The sequence below is a fragment of the Scyliorhinus torazame genome, chromosome 28 (assembly GCF_047496885.1).
Source record: "Scyliorhinus torazame isolate Kashiwa2021f chromosome 28, sScyTor2.1, whole genome shotgun sequence".
NCBI lineage: Eukaryota > Metazoa > Chordata > Chondrichthyes > Carcharhiniformes > Scyliorhinidae > Scyliorhinus > Scyliorhinus torazame.
In genome coordinates this window covers 41483753-41503516 of record NC_092734.1, presented here as the reverse complement: position 1 = coordinate 41503516, position 19764 = coordinate 41483753, and the positions used below count along the sequence as shown (strand labels likewise).

Below are 19764 nucleotides of genomic sequence, written 5' to 3'. Positions count from 1 at the left end.
CAGAAACTCTCCCAATATCGATCCTGTCAGACACCCTCCCACTATCCATCCTGCCAAACACTCTCCCAATATCGATCCTGTCAGACACCCTCCCAATATCGATCCTGTCAGACACCCTCCCAATATCTACCCTGTCAGACACTCTCCCAATATCCATCCTGTCAGACACCCTCCCAATATCTACCCTGTCAGACACTCTCCCAATATCCATCCTGTCAGACACTCTCCCAATATCGATCCTGTCAGACACTCTCCCAATATCCATCCTGTCAGACACCCTCCCAATATCGATCCTGTCAGACACTCTCCAAATATCCATCCTGTCAGACACCCTCCCAATATCGATCCTGTCAGACACCCTCCCAATATCCATCCTGCCAGACACCCTCCCAATATCTACCAGTCAGACACCCTCCCAATATCGATCCTGTCAGACACCCTCCCAATATCGATCCTGCCAGACACTCTCCCAATATCCATCCTGTCAGGCACTCTCCCAATATCTACCCTGTCAGACACTCTCCCAATATCGATCCTGTCAGACACCCTCCCAATATCGATCCTGTCAGACACTCTCCCAATATCGATCCTCTCAGACACTCTCCCAATATCGATCCTGTCAGACACTCTCCCAATATCGATCCTGTCAGACACCCTCCCAATATCGATCCTCTCAGACACTCTCCCAATATCCATCCTGTCAGACACCCTCCCAATATCCATCCTGTCAGACACCCTCCCAATATCGATCCTGTCAGACACCCTCCCAATATCCATCCTGTCAGACACTCTCCCAATATCCATCCTGTCAGTCACCCTCCCAATATCTACCCTGTCAGACACTCGCCCAATATCCATCCTGTCAGACACTCTCCCAATATCTACTCTGTCAGACACTCTCCCAATATCTACCCTGTCAGACACCCTCCCAATATCCATCCTGTCAGACACCCTCCCAATATCCATCCTGTCAGACACTCTCCCAATATCCATCCTGTCAGACACTCTCCCAATATCCATCCTGTCAGACACTCTCCCAATATCGATCCTGTCAGACACTCTCCCAATATCGATCCTGTCAGACACTCTCCCAATATCCATCCTGTCAGACACTCTCCCAATATCTACCCTGTCAGACACTCTTCCAATATCTACCCTGTCGGACACCCTCCCAATATCGATCCTGTCAGACACCCTCCCAATATCTACCCTGTTAGGCACTCTCCCAATATCCATCCTGTCAGACACTCTCCCAATATCCATCCTGTCAGACACTCTCCCAGTATCCATCCTGTCAGACACTCTCCCAATATCCATCCTGTCAGACACCCTCCCAATATCCATCCTGTCAGACACTCTCTCAATATCCATCCTGTCAGACACTCTCCCAATATCCATCCTGTCAGACACTCTCCCAATATCCATCCTGTCAGACACTCTCCCAATATCCATCCTGTCAGACACTCTCTCAATATCCATCCTGTCAGACACCCTCCCACTATCCATCCTGTCAGACAGTCTCTGAGGCAACTTTAAATGCTTAACCACCGCCATAATTACCTCATCTTTTCACATTTTGTCAGGTAATGTTAACTGCAATGTTTTTGCCAGACCCAACAATCTGTTTTTCGTCTCTGTCCGTAAAGTACTGCGTGTGGCAGTCTCCACCCCCAAAAACTTCTGAGCCTCTGAAAGAGCCATTGTCCACAACACTCTCCCCACTTAAACTAAAATACCACACCGGAAAAGCAACAATCCTTCACTGTCTTTAAGTTCACAAAAGCCAATCCAATAGATAGATTTTTATCCCCCTCGAACCCCAATGTTATGGGCGAGGCATTTTCAGAACCCCAAAATGTATCATGGAGTTCAACCAATTGGAGTTCAACCTCTCCCTTTAATGGATTTGTTGCTTTTCCCAGCACTTGTTCCCTAGGTGTAGGATTACAATTATGGACACGTGGGTTTTTAAACACAAAACACTGTTTATTCCATGAACTCAACTTAACATCTTAACTAAACATTGGATCTCTTAACACCTCTTTCCTCAAAGATAAGTCCGAAAATATTATAACAGTAAATAATCCCTCAAAATGTTCCTTCAAACTTCCAAGAAGGAACCTTTAAAAACCTTTAAACAGAATCACATCAGGTTAAAGGCTTTACAATTATGAGTTTAAATCACCCAAATGATCCAGAGATAGTCTTTCATGGCAGAGATCACAGCAGATCCAGCTCACTGCAAAACACAGACACTCCCAAGCTCTTTTCAATCTGCAAAACTAAACTGCAAAATGGCTGACCTGAACTCAGCTCCACCCACTCTCTGACATCACTGTTTTCTTAAAGGTACATTGCTTAAACATCCATGTCTGAAAGGTACTCTCTCATGACAGGTGCATCAAACAGGAGGAATAAAGGAGAACATTAGTGAGATTAAAGTCACGACACGGTGGGAGGACCTCTGGGATTGGGGTTCAAGTATTCAAATTCACCCACAGACCCGCCTCCTGTCTCACCTCATCGTAAGGTGAGTGTACCAAACTATCCTCACACTCAAATTTGCCCAGTGGAAGAAGGAAGACATCCAACTGGATTCAGCGGGGGCTATGGAACCTCGTGGAATGACGGACGATGAAGAGTCAGAATGTAGATTCCCCCCTCGTTCGTGTTGCTTTTAATTTATTTGATTGGTGTAATGTATTCGTTGATTCATCATTTTTCTTTTATATTATCATTTTTTTCAAACAAATCTCACCTTATATTTATAACCTCATTTAACCAGTTAACCAGTATATTTATTAAATTTGTTGCACTGTTGTGGGCTAGGGATAACATTGTAAATCAATGATCTGGATACATGCTCGGTTTGGTTGGATTCTGTGATCCAGTGAAAGTCTAAATGAACCACATCCATCGGTTCTCCTTAGTTAACTCTACTCGTTGTATCTTCAGGGATAAGTCCCCTGGGCCGGATGGGATTTATCCTAGGATTCTCTGGGAAGCTAGGGAGGAGATTGCTGAGCCTTTGGCTTTGATCTTTAAGTCATCTTTGTCTACAGGAATAGTGCCAGAAGACTGGAGGATAGCAAATGTTGTCCCCTTGTTCAAGAAGGGGAGTAGAGACAACCCCGTTAACTATAGACCAGTGAGCCTTACTTCTGTTGTGGGCAAAGTCTTGGAAAGGTTTATAAGAGATAGGATGTATAATCATCTGGAAAGGAATAATTTGATTAGAGATAGGCAACACGGTTTTGTGAAGGGTAGGTCGTGCCTCACAAACCTTATTGAGTTCTTTGAGAAGGTGACCAAACAGGTGGATGAGGGTAAAGCAGTTGATGTGGTGTATATGGATTTCAGTAAAACGTTTGATAAGGTTCCCCACGGTAGGCTACTGCAGAAAATACGGAGGCATGGGATTCAGGGTGATTTAGCAGTTTGAATCAGAAATTGACCAGGTGGAAGAAGACAAAGGGTGGTGGTTGATGGGAAATGTTCAGACTGGAGTCCAGTTACTAGTGGTGTACCACAAGGATCTGTTTTGGGGCCACTGCTGTTTGTCATTTTTATAAATGATCTGGAGGAGGGCGTAGAAGGATGGGTGAGTACATTTGCAGATGACACTAAAGTCGGTGAAGTTGTGGACAGTGCAGAAGGATGTTACAAGTTACAGAAGGACATAGATAAGCTGCAGCGCTGGGCTGAGAGGTGGCAAATGGAGTTTAATGCAGAAAAGTGTGAGGTGATTCATTTTGGAAGGAATAACAGGAAGACAGAGTACTGGGCTAATGGTAAGATTCTTGGCAGTGTGGATGAGCAGAGAGATCTCGGTGTCCATGTACATAGATCCCTGAAAGTTGCCACCCAGGTTGAGAGGGTTGTTAAGAAGGCGTACGGTGTGTTAGCTTTTATTGGTAGAGGGATTGAGTTTCGGAGCCATGAGGTCATGTTGCAGCTGTACAAAACTCTGGTGCGGCCGCATTTGGAGTATTGCGTGCAATTCTGGTCGCCGCATTATAGGAAGGATGTGGAAGCATTGGAAAGGGTGCAGAGGAGATTTACCAGAATGTTGCCTGGAATGGAGGGAAGATCTTATGAGGAAAGGCTGAGGGACTTGAGGCTGTTTTCGTTAGAGAGAAGAAGGTTAAGAGGTGACTTAATTGAGGCATACAAGATGATCAGAGGATTGGATAGGGTGGACAGTGAGAGCCTTTTTCCCCGGATGGTGATGTCTAGCACGAGGGGACATAGCTTTAAATTGAGGGGAGATAGATATAAGACAGATGGGAATAGAGGGATACGGACCCAGGAAGTGTAGAAGATTGTAGTTTCGTCGGGCAGCATGGTCGGCACGGGCTTGGAGGGTCAGAGGCCTGTTCTTGTGCTGTACTTTTCTTTGTTCAAATCAAATAAGGAGCAGCTTTGGCCAAAATACTAAACACAACGGCTCCCACGACCTTTGACCTGCACCAACTTACCTTTCTGAACCTTGTCACACAAGAGGTAAATCTCATCTCCTCCCGTCACACAGCCCGACGTCTTGTCCATTCTGACAATCTTCAGATTGGAAGCGTTCGGAGCCTCTGCCAAGCAAACCAGACCAGAAAACCGCAAATTAACAACATTCGTAACCTTAGTGAAATAATCAACCCTTACACTGACCTGGAAGACAGACCAAAATAAAAGCCCGATGGAAGGTCATCGGTCTGGAATATTAATGGCTTCTCTCGCCACAGGCCCGGCTTGTGGGGTATTTCCGGAATATTCTGCGTCTTCTTACTTCAGGTTTCCAACATCTGCTTCCAGAGAAGATTCAGATTCCAACCCGAGGAACCAAATCAATGTAAACCTGCCTCACGATCCCAAATGTGGGAACCGTTCAACTTCAGAAAAACTGGTCTGGAGCAACACAGAGCATGAAAAAAAAAACCCCAATCGCTCCGCGGTCCGGCTCCGCGGTCCGGCTCCTCGGTCCGGCTCCTCGGTCCGGCTCCGCGGTCCCGCTCCGGCTCCGCGGTCCCGCTCCGCGGTCCGGCTCCGCAAACTCCTGTCAGACAGCAGGAGGCCGACTCAGAACGTGAGGTGACAAATGTCTTCTATTACTACGCGCAAACCAAAAAATAAAATGATGCAGGGAATTTCCCAATCTACCCGCTTTGCTGTTTTAATTGAATTGGGCAAGAAACAGCAGGGGAAGTCCACAGGGACAACCATCCCTTATTCTGCTTGGTATTAGTCACAAAATGTCCAGAAATGTAACAGCTCATGACCAACACTTCACCGTGTCAAACTCCATGGCGGGAGCAGCCCACAACCACACCACAGACGTCAAATGCAAACAGAAAATGCTGGGAAAACTCAGCAGGTCTGACAGCATCTGCGGAGAGAGAAAGTTGATCCCCGCTCGTCCAAAGATGTGCAGGTTTGGTGGATTGACCATGCTAAATTGCCCCTTAGGTGGAGTTACAGGGGAGTGGGTCTCGATCGGGTGCTCTTTCAGAGGGCCGATGCAGACCCGAAGGGCCGGGTCTGTTTGCACTGTAGGGATTCCATGATTCATTGGGCTCAACGCGCTCTCTCACTCGATCTTCATGTAACACTATTGACCAACAGTTTATCATAGAATTTACAGTGCAGGAGGCCATTCGGCCCATCGAGTCTGCACTGGCCCTTGGAAAGAGCACCTTGCTTCAGCCCACACCTCCACCATAAAACCATAACACCATAAGACATAGGAGCAGAATTAGGCCACTCGGCCCATCGAGTCTGCTCCGCCATTCAATCATGGCTGATATTTTTCTCATCCCCATTCTCCTGCCTTCGCCCCATAACCCCTGATCCCCTTATTAATCAAGAACCTATCTATCTCTGTCTTAAAGACACTCAGTGATTTGGCCTCCACAGCCTTCTGCGGCAAAGAGTTCCACAGATTCACCACCCTCTGGCTGAAGAAATTCCTCCCCATCTCTGTTTGAAAGGATCGACCCTTCAGTCTAAGGCTGTGTCCTCTGATTCTAGTTTTTCCTACAAGTGGAAACATCCTCTCCAAGTCCACTCTATCCAGGCCTTGCAGTGTCCCGTAAGTTTCAATAAGATCTCTTCTCATCCTTCTAAACTCCAACGAGTACAGACCCAGAGTCCTCAACCGTTCCTCATACAACAAGCTCTTCATTCCAGGGATCATTCTTGTGAACCTCCTCTGGACCCTTTCCAAGGTCAGCACATCCTTCCTTAGATACGGGGCCCAAAACTGCTCACAATACTCCAAATGGGGTCTGACCAGAGCCTTATCCAGCCTCAGAAGTACATCCCTGCTCTTGTATTTAGCCCTCGTGACATGAATGCTAACATTGCATTTGCCTTCCTAACTGCCGACTGAACCTGCACATTAACCGTAAGAGAATCGTGAACCAGGACTCCCAAGTCCCTTTGTGCTTCTGATTTCTGAAGCATCGTCCCATTTGGAAAATAGTTTATGCCTCCATTGTATTCCATCTGCCACTTTTTTGCCCACTCCCCTAGCCTGTCCCCGTAATCCAGCAACCCCATCTAACCTTTTTTTTGGACACTAAGGACAATTTACCATGGCCAATCCACCTAACTCACACATCTTTGGACTGTGGGAGGAAACGGGAGCACCCGGAGGAAACCCACGCACACACGGGGAGGATGTGCAGACTCTGCACAGACGGTGACCCAAGCCGGAATCGAACCTGGGACCCTGGAGCTGTGAAACAATTGTGCTAACCACTGTGCTACCGTGCTACTAATGCCCCTCCACACATCTCTTCACCCCGGTATCACAATGGGGCAAAGCAAAGTGGCAGACCCCATCACATCGTCATGGTTAGCACGAACACAAATGTTCTTGTCAACCCAAGTAATATCCTCCATTCAGTATCCTCATCATCCGTCAGATATCTGCGGAGGACTGGCCTGTACAGAGCAGCTTGCCATACAGCTCTGCATCTTGGAGCCTGGATCCATGCACAGGTTTACACATTACCAACTGATCTGGGTCCTTGGTGAGGAGGAGAGAATGATGATGCTTCCCCTCCAGGACACTCAATCCCAGGTTGGAACTCTCCTTGAAGCCACTTCCCCATTTATCCCCCGCCCCCCTAACTCCACCTTCCAGCTTGGTTCCTGATGTTGTACCTGGGCCAGAGGAAGACATTCCTCACCAAGATGCCCTGCACCATGAAAATCTGTCTGAACAATTACCTTACACACATTTTGCAAAACAAAGTATCAGTCGGTACTATAACTAGCAATAGCGATCAGAGAATCACAGAATTCCTACAGTGCAGGAGGCTATTCGGCCCATTGAGTTTGTACTGGCCCTCCGGAAGAGCACCCACCTCGGCCCACTCCCCCGCAACACCACCTAACATTTGGACACGAAAGGGCAATTTATCGCGGCCAATCCACCTAATTTGGACAGTGGGAGGAAAGCGGAGCACCCGGAGGAAACCCACACAGACACGGGGGAGGACGTGCAGACTCCACACAGATACCCGAGGCTGGAATAGAAATCGGGTCCCTGGTGCTGTGAGGCAGCCGTGATGCCCGTGAGCAGCGACCAGCATCACGAGAAACACTCTAGTTTCTATCATTGTAAAGATGCACAGACTTTATTAGCAAACACAAAAGGTATTTATTAATAAGAATTATACTGTGGCCTCATGACTGTAGCCAGCTCCCTAAATGCCTCTTTCCCTAACAGAGCTTCCCTCACAATGGGGTGATCTCACACCCGGTTGGTCACACTGGCCAGGTGACCCTTACTCTGCTGTGTTGCCCTTAATGGGACAACCACCATAATAATCCATTAACCCAACACCCTCTAGTCTTTACACTCACAGCTTTGCAAATCATTGAACAAGAATCGTACTTACCAACACACAAAAGATTAGCAACTGGCACATCTAATGGGAGTTTGGTTTGAATTTGATACAGTCTAGGTTTTTTCTCACTGAGTCATACAGTCTGATATATTCTGGCTGCTGACTTCATCTGGAGACCCGTGGATGCTCTCGGGATTTCTCAGTCACTCACTTTCGTGCTCTTTCACAGCTTAGAATTACAAATGGAAGTTTTCAGGTTTTTTGGGGCCTTCTCCCACCAACAGCCCAGTCCTTTCCCAATCAGCTCAGAGTCAGAGATGTCTAACCTCCTGAACAGCTTGTCCCCAAACTCAGTTTTGCATCCATTTCAGCAAAGCTACATTCCTTCCTGCACGGAGTTAGGGTCCAGCTTCTCCCCATGCTTCCGGCTAATTCCCACTTCCACATCCCGATTGTCAAGACTTGCCCAAAATACGAGCACGTGAATTAGGAACAGGGGCCCATTCGACCCCTCGAGCCTGCCCCGCCACTCAATGAGGTCTTGGCTGATCGGTTTGCTGCCTCAACTCCCCATTCCGCCTGCCCCTGACAGCCTTTGACCCCCTGGTTAGTTAAGAATCTATCTACCTCTGCCGTAAAAATATTCACTGACTCACCAACCCCACCGCTTCCTGGGAAAGAGTTCCGAAGGTTCACTATCCCCGCAGAGAAAATAAATTCTCCTCATCTCCATCTTAAATGGAAAACCCGTTCTGTACCCGGACACGTAGATCCCACTGTACCCGGACACCCTGATCCCACTGTACCCGGACACCCAGATCCCTCTGTACCCGGACACGTAGATCCCACTGTACCCGGACACCCAGATCCCTCTGTACCCGGACACCCAGATCCCACTGTACCCGGACACCCAGATCCCTCTGTACCCGGACACCCAGATCCCTCTGTACCCGGGCACCCAGATCTCTCTGCACCCGGACACCCAGATCCCTCTGTACCCGGACTCCCAGATCCCTCTGTACCCGGACTCCCAGATCCCTCTGTACCCGGGCACCCAGATCCCGCTGTACCCGGACACCCAGATCCCTCTGTACCCGGACACCCAGATCCCTCTGTACCCGGACACCCAGATCCCTCTGTACCCGGACACCCAGATCCCTCTGTACCCGGACACCCAGATCCCTCTGTACCCGGACACCCAGATCTCTCTGCACCCGGACACCCAGATCCCTCTGTACCCGGACACCCAGATCCCTCTCTACCCAGACACCCAGATCCCTCTCTACCCAGACACCCAGATCCCTCTGTACCCAGACACCCAGATCCCTCTGTATCCCAACACCCAGATCCCTCTGTACCCCAACACCCAGATCCCTCTGTACCCGGGCACCCAGATCCCTCTGTACCCGGGCACCCAGATCCCTCTGTACCCCGGCACCCAGATCCCTCAGTACCTGGACACCCAGATCCCTCTGTACTCGGACACCCTGATCCCTCTGTACCAGGACACCCAGATCCCTCTGTACTCGGACACTCTGATCCCTCAGTACCTGGACACCCAGATCCCTCGGTACCTGGACACCCAGAGCCCTCTGTACTCGGACACCCTGATCCCTCAGTACCAGGACACCCAGATCCCTCTGTACCCGGACACCCAGATCCCTCTCTACCCGGGCACCCAGATCCCTCTGTACCCCGACACCCAGATCCCTCTGTACCCCGACACCCAGATCCCTCTGTACCCAGACACCCAGATCCCTCTGTACCCAGACACCCAGATCCCTCTGTACCCGGGCACCCAGATCCCTCGGTACCCGGGCACCCAGATCCCTCTGTACCCGGGCACCCAGATCCCTCTGTACCCGGGCACCCAGATCCCTCTGTACCCGGGCACCCAGATCCCTCTGTACCTCGGCACCCAGATCCCACAGTACCCGGACACCCAGATCCCTCGGTACCCGGACACCCAGATCCCTCTGTACTCGGACACCCTGATCCCTCTGTACCCGGACACCCAGATCCCTCTGTACCAGGACACCCAGATCCCTATGTACTCGGACACCCTGATCCCTCTGTACCCCGACACCCAGATCCCTCTGTACTCGGACACCCTGATCCCTCTGTACTCGGACACCCTGATCCCTCTGTACCCCGACACCCAGATCCCTCTGTACCCCGACACCCAGATCCCTCTGTACCCGGACACCCAGATCCCTCTCTACCCGGGCACCCAGATCCCTCTCTACCCGGGCACCCAGATCCCTCTCTACCCGGGCACCCAGATCCCTCTCTACCCGGGCACCCAGATCCCTCTCTACCCGGGCACCCAGATCCCTCTGTACCCGGACACCCAGATCCCTCTGTACCCGGACACCCAGACCCCTCTGTACCCCGACACCCAGACCCCTCTGTACCCCGACACCCAGATCCCTCTGTACCCGGACACCCAGATCCCTCTGTACCCGGACACCCAGATCCCTCTGTACCCGGACACCCAGATCCCTCTGTACACAGACACCCAGATCCCTCTCTACCCGGACACCCAGATCCCTCTGTACCCCAACACGCAGATCCCTCTGTACCCCAACACGCAGATCCCTCTGTACCCGGACACCCAGATCCCTCTGTACCCCGGCACCCAGATCCCTCTGTACCCCGGCACCCAGATCCCTCAGTACCTGGGCACCCAGATCCCTCTGTACCCGGCACCCAGATCCCTCTGTACCTGAACACCCAGATCCCTCTGTACCCGAACACCCAGATCCCTCTGTACCCGGACACCCAGATCCCGCTGTACCCGGACACCCAGATCCCGCTGTACCCGGACACCCAGATCCCGCTGTACCCGGACACCCAGATCCCGCTGTACCCGGACACCCAGATCCCGCTGTACCCGGACACCCAGATCCCGCTGTACCCGGACACCCAGATCCCGCTGTACCCGGACACCCAGATCCCTCTGTACCCGGACACCCAGATCCCTCTGTACCCGGGCACCCAGATCCCTCTGTACCCGGACACCCAGATCCCGCTGTACCCGGACACCCAGATCCCGCTGTACCCGGGCAGCCAGATCCCTCTGTACCCGGACACCCAGATCCCTCTGTACTCGGGCACCCAGATCCCTCTGTCCCCGGGCACCCAGATCCCTCTGTCCCCGGACACCCAGATCCCTCTACACCTCAATAGTTCTGCAATCTCTCTGCATTGGAAGAGAGATGTTTTTCTATTCTTCCTGTCCAAGTGGACAGCTCACATTTTCCCACATTCTCCATATTGACATAAATTGTAAATAGTTGAGGTCCCAGCACTGAAGCCTGTGACACTCCACTCGTCACATCTCGCCAAATTAAAAATGGCCTTTTATTCCTACTCTGCTGTTAGCTAGCGAACCTTCTAGCCGTGGTACCCTCTACATCTTAATTTGCATGGTGACCTTTGATGTGGCACCTAATCTGGAGATCTAAGGACAGCACATCCACAGGTTCCCCTTTATCCACATTTCCTTAAAGAACAAAGGGGGGCACAGTAGCACAGTGGTTAGCACAGTTGCCTCACAGCCCCAGGGTCCCAGGTTCGATTCCCGGCTTGGGTCACTGTCTGTGCGGAGTCTGCGCGTTCTCCCAGTGTCTGTGTGGGTTTCCTCCGGGTGCTCCGGTTTCCCTCCCACAGCACCGTGTCGACTCTGCCTAACTGAAGATTCTCGAAGTGGCCTTTTATAACCTCCATACAAATGGAATCCAGCATTTCCCTCGCACAGATGTTAAACTAACTGCTCTGTGATTTTGTTTTTTCTGTTTCTCTCAAACAAAGAACAAAGAACAAAGAAATGTACAGCACAGGAACAGGCCCTTCGGCCCTCCAAGCCCGTGCCGACCATGCTGCCCAGCTAAACTACAATCTTCTACAATTCCTGGGTCCGTATCCTTCTATTCCCATCCTATTCATATATTTGTCAAGATGCCCCTTAAATGTCCCTATCGTCCCTGCTTCCACTACCTCCTCCGGTAGCGAGTTCCAGGTACCCACTACCCTCTGCGTAAAAAACTTGCCTCGTACATCTACTCTAAACCTTGCCCCTCGCACCTTAAACCTATGCCCCCTAGTAATTGACCCCTCTACCCTGGGGAAAAGCCTCTGACTATCCACTCTGTCTATGCCCCTCATAATTTTGTAGACCTCTATCAGGTCGCCCCTCAACCTCCTTCGTTCCAGTGAGAACAAACCGAGTTTATTCAATCGCTCCTCATAGCTAATGCCCTCCATACCAGGCAACATTCGGGTAAATCTCTTCTGCACCCTCTCTAAAGCCTCCACATCCTTCTGGTAGTGTGGTGACCAGAATTGAACACTATACTCCAAGTGTGGCCTAAATAAGGTTCTATAAAGCTGCAACATGACTTGCCAATTCTTATACTCAATGCCCCGGCAAATGAAGGCAAGCATGCCGTATGCCTTCTTGACTACCTTCTCCACCTGTGTTGCCCCTTTCAGTGACCTGTGGACCTGTACTCCTAGATCTCTTTGACTTTCAATACTCTTGAGGGTTCTACCATTCACTGTATATTCCCTACCTGCATTAGACCTTCCAAAATGCATTATAGAACATAGAACATAGAAAATACAGCACAGAACAGGCCCTTCGGCCCACGATGTTGTGCCGAACCTTTGTCCTAGATTAATCACAGATTATCATTGAATCTACAGTGCAGAAGGAGGCCATTCGGCCCTTTGAGTCTGCACCAGCTCTTGGAAAGAGCACCCTACCCAAACTCAACACCTCCACCTCACATTACCTCACATTTGTCCGGATTAAACTCCATCTGCCATCTCTCCGCCCAAGTCTCCAAACAATCTAAATCCTGCTGTATCCTCTGACAGTCCTCATCGCTATCCGCAATTCCACCAACCTTTGTGTCATCTGCAAACGTACTAATCAGACCAGTTACATTTTCCTCCAAATCATTTATATATACTACAAACAGCAAAGGTCCCAGCACTGATCCCTGCGGAACACCACTGGTCACAGCCCTCCAATTAGAAAAGCACCCTTCCATTGCTACTCTCTGCCTTCTATGACCTAGCCAGTTCTGTATCCACCTTGCCAGCTCACCCCTGATCCCGTGTGACTTCACCTTTTGTACTAGTCTACCATGAGGGACCTTGTCAAAGGCCTTACTGAAGTTCATATAGAAAACATCCACTGCCCTACCTGCATCAATCATCTTTGTGACCTCCTCGAAAAACTCTATCAAGTTAGTGAGACACGACCTCCCCTTCACAAAACCATGCTGCCTCTCACTAATACGTCCATTTGCTTCCAAATGGGAGTAGATCCTGTCTCGAAGAATTCTCTCCAGTAATTTCCCTACCACTGAAGTAAGGCTCACCGGCCTGTAGTTCCCGGGATTATCCTTGCTACCCTTCTTAAACAGAGGAACAACATTGGCTATTCTCCAGTCCTCCGGGACATCCCCTGAAGACAGCGAGGATCCAAAGATTTCTGTCAAGGCCTCAGCAATTTCCTCTCCAGCTTCCTTCAGTATTCTGGGGGAGATCCCATCAGGCCCTGGGGACTTATCTACCTTAATATTTTTTAAGACACCCAACACCTCGTCTTTTTGGATCACAATGTGACCCGGGCTCTCCTTTCCTGAATAGTCAAATTTATTATTTTCCAATCTGATTGGACCTTCCCTGAATCCTGGGAATTTTGGAAAATTTAAACTACCGCATATTCTATCCCAGCAGCCGCTCCTCTTAAAATTCGAGGGTGACGTCCATCAGGACCTGGGGACTTGTCAGCTTCCAGTTCAAACAGATTTCACCCCAGATTTTCACCGGCACATCTATTTTCAGTGAACTCCTCTGACTCGCTGCATCCCAGAATCAGGCTTTATAATCCTTGCCTTTCCCTTCAAATCCCTCCACGTCCTTCCAGGATCGAGGTTGGGAAGCTATTCCAGGTGCGTGGCCCTGTCCGCACCTCCCACACAGTTCAGTCGCAGGCTCAGACTGATCATCTCGTCGTACACAGTATCCCCTCCGCAACTCTTCCCCGGTACACTCCCAAGGGCCTTCCACTCTTCCCAAACCTTCGCTCCAATAGATGGTGTCGCTCCATCCCATCCCCGTCCTCCACCCCCCGCCCCCTCCCCAATCCTTTCCCCCTCTGCCTCCTCAATCCTCCCTACGTAGTGTCTGCTCAGCTTTGTCAGATCCTCAGCGAGAGTTCGCTACACGCACCAAAATAAATGTCACTATAAATGGCGCAGATATTCAAACTTTAAAAAAAATACCCATATATACAATATAATACAACAGTGGTGACTACCACATTCACCCCCTGTTAAAAATGAGTCCAGCAGGGATGGTGGAAAACTATTTACAAAAAGGTTGTCATTAAAATTTCAGAGAAGGTTACAAATTTAGCCTTGATCTGTCGTTGAGAGGCCGCAGTGCTGTGGCAAGTCAGGCGTCGGCTCGATCATCGGTGACTCCGGGAGCGTGTCGACATCCTCTTCATCCCCGGGTGGGAGCAAGGGGAGGACGGATTGTCCTGGAGCGGGGGCTGCGGTTGGGTGCTCCGGGGGAGGGGAGGGTGGCGCCGGGGCGGGGGGGGACCAGCTGGTGCCAGATCCCTGAGGGAGGCTGTGTCTTGGCGGCCGTCGGGGTACGCTACGCACGCGTACTGCGGGTTCGCATGGAGTAGCTGTACCCTCTCAACCAACGGGTCCGCCTTGTGGAGCCGCACGTGCTTGCGGAGGAGAACGCGTCCTGGAGCTGCCAGCCACGTTGGGAGCGAAACCCAGGAGGTGGACTTCCTGGGGAAGGCAAAGAGACGTTCATGGGGGGTTTCATTAGTCGCAGTGCACAGGAGCGACCGGATGGAGTGAAGTGCGTCGGGGAGGACCTCCTGCCAGCGGGAGGCCGGGAGATTTCTGGATCGTAGGGTCAGCTGGACGGCCTTCCAGACCGTCCCATTCTCCCGCTCCACCTGCCCGTTTCCTCAGGGGTTGTAGCTGGTCGTCCTGCTCGAGGCAATGCCCCTGTCGAGCAGGTACTGGCGCAGCTCATCACTCATAAAGGAGGATTCCCGGTCACTGTGGACGTAGGCGGGGAAACCGAACAGAGCGAAGATGGTGTTGAGGGCTTTGATGACGGTGGCAGACGTCATGTCGGGGCATGGGATAGCGAAGGGGAATCGGGAGTACTCATCGACCACATTAAGAAAGTACGTGTTTCGGTCGGGGAGGGGAGGGGCCCTTTGAAGTCCATGCTGAGGTGTTCAAAGCGGCGGGAGGCCTTCACCAGGCACGCGCGGTCTGGCCGTGCGGTTTACACTCCGTGCAGACCTGGCAGTCTCTGGTGACCGCCATGACTTCCTCGATGGAGTAGGGCAGGTTGCGGGTCTTAATAAAGTGGTAAAAGAGGGTGACTCCTGGGTGATAGAGATCATCGTGCAGGGTCCGGAGTCGGTCCACTTGTGAGCTGGCACATTTACCTCGGGACAGGGCATCGGGGGGCTCGCTGAGCTTACCGGGGTGATACAAAATCTCGTAATTGTAGGTGGAGAGCTCGATCCTCCACCTCAAGATTTTATCGTTTTTGATCTTGCCCCGCTGTGTGTTGTTAAACATGAAGGCAACCGACCATTGGTCAGTGGGGAGAGTGAATCTCCTGCCGGCCAGGTAATGCCTCCAATGTCGCACAGCCTCAATGATAGTTTGGGCCTCCAAGTGCTAAATTTCAGAGGCATGGAGGGTACGGGAAAAGAATGCCACGGGTCTGCCTGCCTGGTTGAGGGTGGCGGCCAGAGCGATGTCTGATGCATCGCTCTCGACTTGGAAGGGGAGGGTCTCGTCGACTGCGTGCATCGCGGCCTTGGCGATGTCGGCCTTGATACGGTTGAAGGCCTGGTGAGCCTTGGCCGTCAGTGGGAAACCGGTGGAGTGGATGAGTGGGCGGGCCTTGTCCGCATAGTTAGGGATCCACTGGGCGTAGTACAAAAAGAACCCCAGGCATCGTTTGAGGGCCTTGGGGCAGTGGGGGAGGGGGAGTTCCATGAGGGGACGCATGCGATCGGGGTCGGGCCCTAGAACTCCGTTCTGAACCACATAGCCGAGGATGGCTAATCGGTTCGTGCTGAACACACACTTCTCCTTGTTGTAGGTTAGGTTGAGGAGTTTAGCGGTGTGGAGAAATTTGGAAAGGTTACCATCGTCCTGCTGGTCGTGGCCGCAGATGGTGACATTATCCAGGTACGGGAAAGTGGCCCGCAGTCCGTACCGGTCAACCATTCGGTCCATCTCCCGTTGGAAGACCGAGACCCCGTTAGTGACGCCGAAGGGAACCCTAAGGAAATAGTAAAGGCGGCCGTCCGCTTCAAACGCGGTGTACGGGCGGTCCACCTTGCGAATGGGGAGCTGGTGGTAGGCAGATTTCAGGTCCACTGTCGAGAAGACCCGGTACTGTGCAATCTGATTGACCATATCAGATATGCGTGGGAGGGGGTACGCGTCGAGCTGCGTGTACCGATTGATGGTCTGACTGTAGTCAACGACCATCCTGTTTTTCTCCCCCGTTTTGACCACTACCACTTGGGCTCTCCAGGGGCTGTTGCTGGCCTCGATAATGCCTTCCCGCAGCAGCCGCTGGACCTCAGACCCAATGAAGGTCCTGTCCTGGGCGCTGTACCGTCTGCTCCTGGTGGCGACGGGTTTGCAATCCGGGGTGAGGTTTGCAAACAGGGAAGGTGGGTCGACCTCAAGAGTCGTGAGGCCGCAAACAGTAAGGGGTGGTAGGGGCCCGCCAAATTTCAGGGTTAGGCTCTGGAGGTTGCACTGGAAGTCCAGGCCGAGTAGCAAGGCAGCGCAGAGGTTGGGGAGGACGTAGAGCCGGAAGCCGCTGAACTCTACGCCCTTGATGGTGAGGATGGCGATGCAGTACCCCCGGATCGCCACGGAGCGGGATCCGGAGGCCAGGGAGATTCTTTGGTTAATGGGGTGTACCGCGAGGGAGCAGCGCTTTACCGTATCGGGGTGGATGAAGCTCTCAGTGCTCCCGGAGTCCAGAAGGCAGGATATCTCATGCCCGTCGACCTTCACCTTTGTCGACGCGGTCGCGAGATTGTGCGGTCAGGTCTGGTCGATCGTGACGGAGGCGAGATGCGGCTGGTCGTCGGCGGTTGCAGGCGATGAGCGGCCCAATGAGGTGCCCGACGGGCAGGGGTCCTGAGGCGGGGAAGATGGCGGTGCCATGGGCCGCACGTGTCCTGGGGCAGGCAAGATGGAGGTGCCCACTGGCCGCACGCGTGCAAGGACAATAACGGCGATTGAGCGGGCCTGGCACACTGCAGCGAAATGTCCTTTCTTGCCGCAGGCCTTGCAGAGCGCGCTCCGCGCCGGGCAGCGCTGCCAGGGGTGTTTTGTCTGTCCGCAGAAGTAGCACTTGGGTCCCCGAGGGTTGGTTGGCTGCCGCGCGGCGCAGGTGTGGGGTTCGCTGGGGGCGGTCGCTGGCGGGGTCCACGATGCCCAGGAGGGGTGGGCCATGTGGTCAGGGGCATACGCCTGTACGTTGCGTGAGGCGACCGTGAGCGAGAACGCTAGTTTCTTGGTCACCGCGAGGTCAAGCGTGCCTTCTAAGAGGCGCTGGTGGATGTAGGCCGACCCTATGCCCGTAACGAACGCGTCTCTCATTAGCAGGTTCGAATGTTCAGTGGCCGAAACGGCCCGGCAATCACAGTCTCTCACCAGGGCGAGCAGGGCACGTCAGAAATCTTCCATAGACTCACCGGGAAGTTGGTGCCGCCTGGACAGGAGGTGCCTGGCGTAGATCTTGTTGGTCTGCTGAGCGTAATTCTCCTTCAGTAGCGCCATGGCCTCTGCGTAGGTTGGTGCGTCCTGGACGAGGGGAAAAACGTTGGCGCTCAGACGCGTGTACAGAATCTGGAGCTTCTGTGCTTCTGAGATTGGGTCTGGCGCAGACCCGATGTAAGCTTCAAAGCAAGCTAGCCAATGTGTGAAGTCCTTTTTGGCGATGTCTGCTTGAGGATGGAGCTGCAGGCGATCTGGCTCGATGCGGAGGTCCATCTCTGAAAAATCTCTGTGTAATAAATTGATGCACGATCAATTACGACGAGACAGAGATGTGTGGCCTCCTACCGCAGCTCACGAAATGGCTGCTGTTCGGAGAGCACACACATTTATACTCTGCCTCCTGGGTGGAGCCAGCAGGCAGGGATCTACCCCCGTACCTGTAGTACAGGGGCCCTAATACCCATATATACAATATAATACAACAGTGGTGACTACCACAGTGGTGTCTGGAACTGATGCCTGGCATAATAATCAGGTATCTTACTGCCTGTTCATGGACCAGCTGCGACAGGGAGGTGCCCTGCCACTTTGTGCAGCCTGCGGACCCTCCGCTCCTCCCCCACCCCCCGTCCAGACCCCACTGCCCCGGAATCAGCCAATGGGTGACTGAAGCCCAGAATGACTTCCTGAGCCGCAGTAAACACAGCGTTAGTGCCTCAAGAACTTTCTGGATTGTCCTCTGTGTCGGTACTACCCAGGCCCCGGAGGTGAAACACGCCCTCCTCTGGCCTGAAGTGACTTTGACGTTAAAAAAATGAAACATTGAAGGCGGAGTAAACACAGGTGTTGGCCCATTCCTTTGGGTCAGGTGGTTACTCGGAGGGTGTTTTGACCACTGATTGGAGCTGCGCTGACCCTGTGTTGTCATAGATACTCATGCTGTCCCACGCACAGTTACTTACTGCTGTCAAAGATGGGGTCCGAGACGATGGGTTCGAGTGGGAGGGTGTACAATCCTTCACCGTCGGGGAGGTAAGCTGTGAACTGCAGTCTCACCACACTCAGATCCATCTCCTTCGCCAAGTGCTCGGACTCTTGTCGAAACTGCTGCATTTCCTGGGCTGGATAAAATTAAAATAAATCTACATGAAGCTTTCTGTGTCACGTGCTGTGTGACCCTGACCAATTCTGGTCAGCACATTACAGGAAGGACGTTATTGCTCTGGAGAGAGGGCAGAGGAGGTTTACAAGAATGTTGCCAGGGCTGGAAAAGTGTAGCTACGAGGAGAGATCGGAGAGGTTGGAGTTATTTTGGAACAAAGAAGGCTGAGGGGTGACTGAATTGAGGTGGACAAAATTATGAGGGGAAGAGACAGAGTGGGCAGGATGAAATTGTTTCCCTTGGCGGAGAATTCTAGAACCAGGGACATAGATTCAGGATAAGAAGCAGAAGGTGCAGAGGGCACAGAGGGTAGTGGGAGCCTGGAATTCGCTGCCCGAGTTGGTGGTGGAGGCAGAGACCCTAAACTCTTTCAAAAATACCTGGATCTGTACCTTAAGTGCTGTAAGCTGCAGGGCTGTGGACTGGGTGCAGGAAGGCGGGATCAGAAAGGACACCTGGGAGTCCTCGGGCTGGCACGGACAAGATGGGCCAAATGGCCTCCTTCTGCGCGGTAACCTTTCTATGATTCTATGGTTCTAACTCGGGTACGGTGTTGCTCATTTTGAATAAACAGCCAGGATTAGCACCCAGTGGCGATACACTGAACTCAGTCCCCTTCAGTTCAAAAGATAAACAAAGAGAGTTCTCCAAATCATTCCTCACTCATTCAGTCCAGAAATAAACATTTGCATCAACCCCATCCAAAATGGTTCAAACCAATCAGGTTACCGGTGGTTAAAGTGTTGGCCTTTCAGCGTCTCTGTGCCAGAATCGCGAGTTTAATTTCTGAATGGCCGCCGAGAATATTGTCCAACTGCTTATTTTGGTGAGATCAGAACTGAAGGTTTAATAAATGGAGGTGAGCTTTCAGGATCAGCATACTAAATATCTAACAGGGCGGCCATTCAGCCCCTCTGCCAGCTCCTCCAGCTTTCCC

At 51.9% G+C, this 19764-nt stretch overlaps 1 protein-coding gene across 3 annotated transcripts in view; it reads right to left on the bottom strand.

The window, feature by feature from the left end:
• Positions 1-19764, bottom strand: part of nfkb2 (nuclear factor of kappa light polypeptide gene enhancer in B-cells 2 (p49/p100)) — a 156831-nt gene that overhangs the window by 95683 nt on the left and 41384 nt on the right. For all 3 annotated transcript variants that reach the window (XM_072491879.1, XM_072491877.1, XM_072491878.1), the window contains exons 8-9: positions 18628-18786; positions 4479-4583 (exon numbers count right to left, since the gene is read on the bottom strand). In XM_072491879.1, the coding sequence (XP_072347980.1) occupies positions 4479-4583; positions 18628-18786 (264 nt within the window). The remainder of the gene's footprint in view (positions 1-4478; positions 4584-18627; positions 18787-19764) is intronic.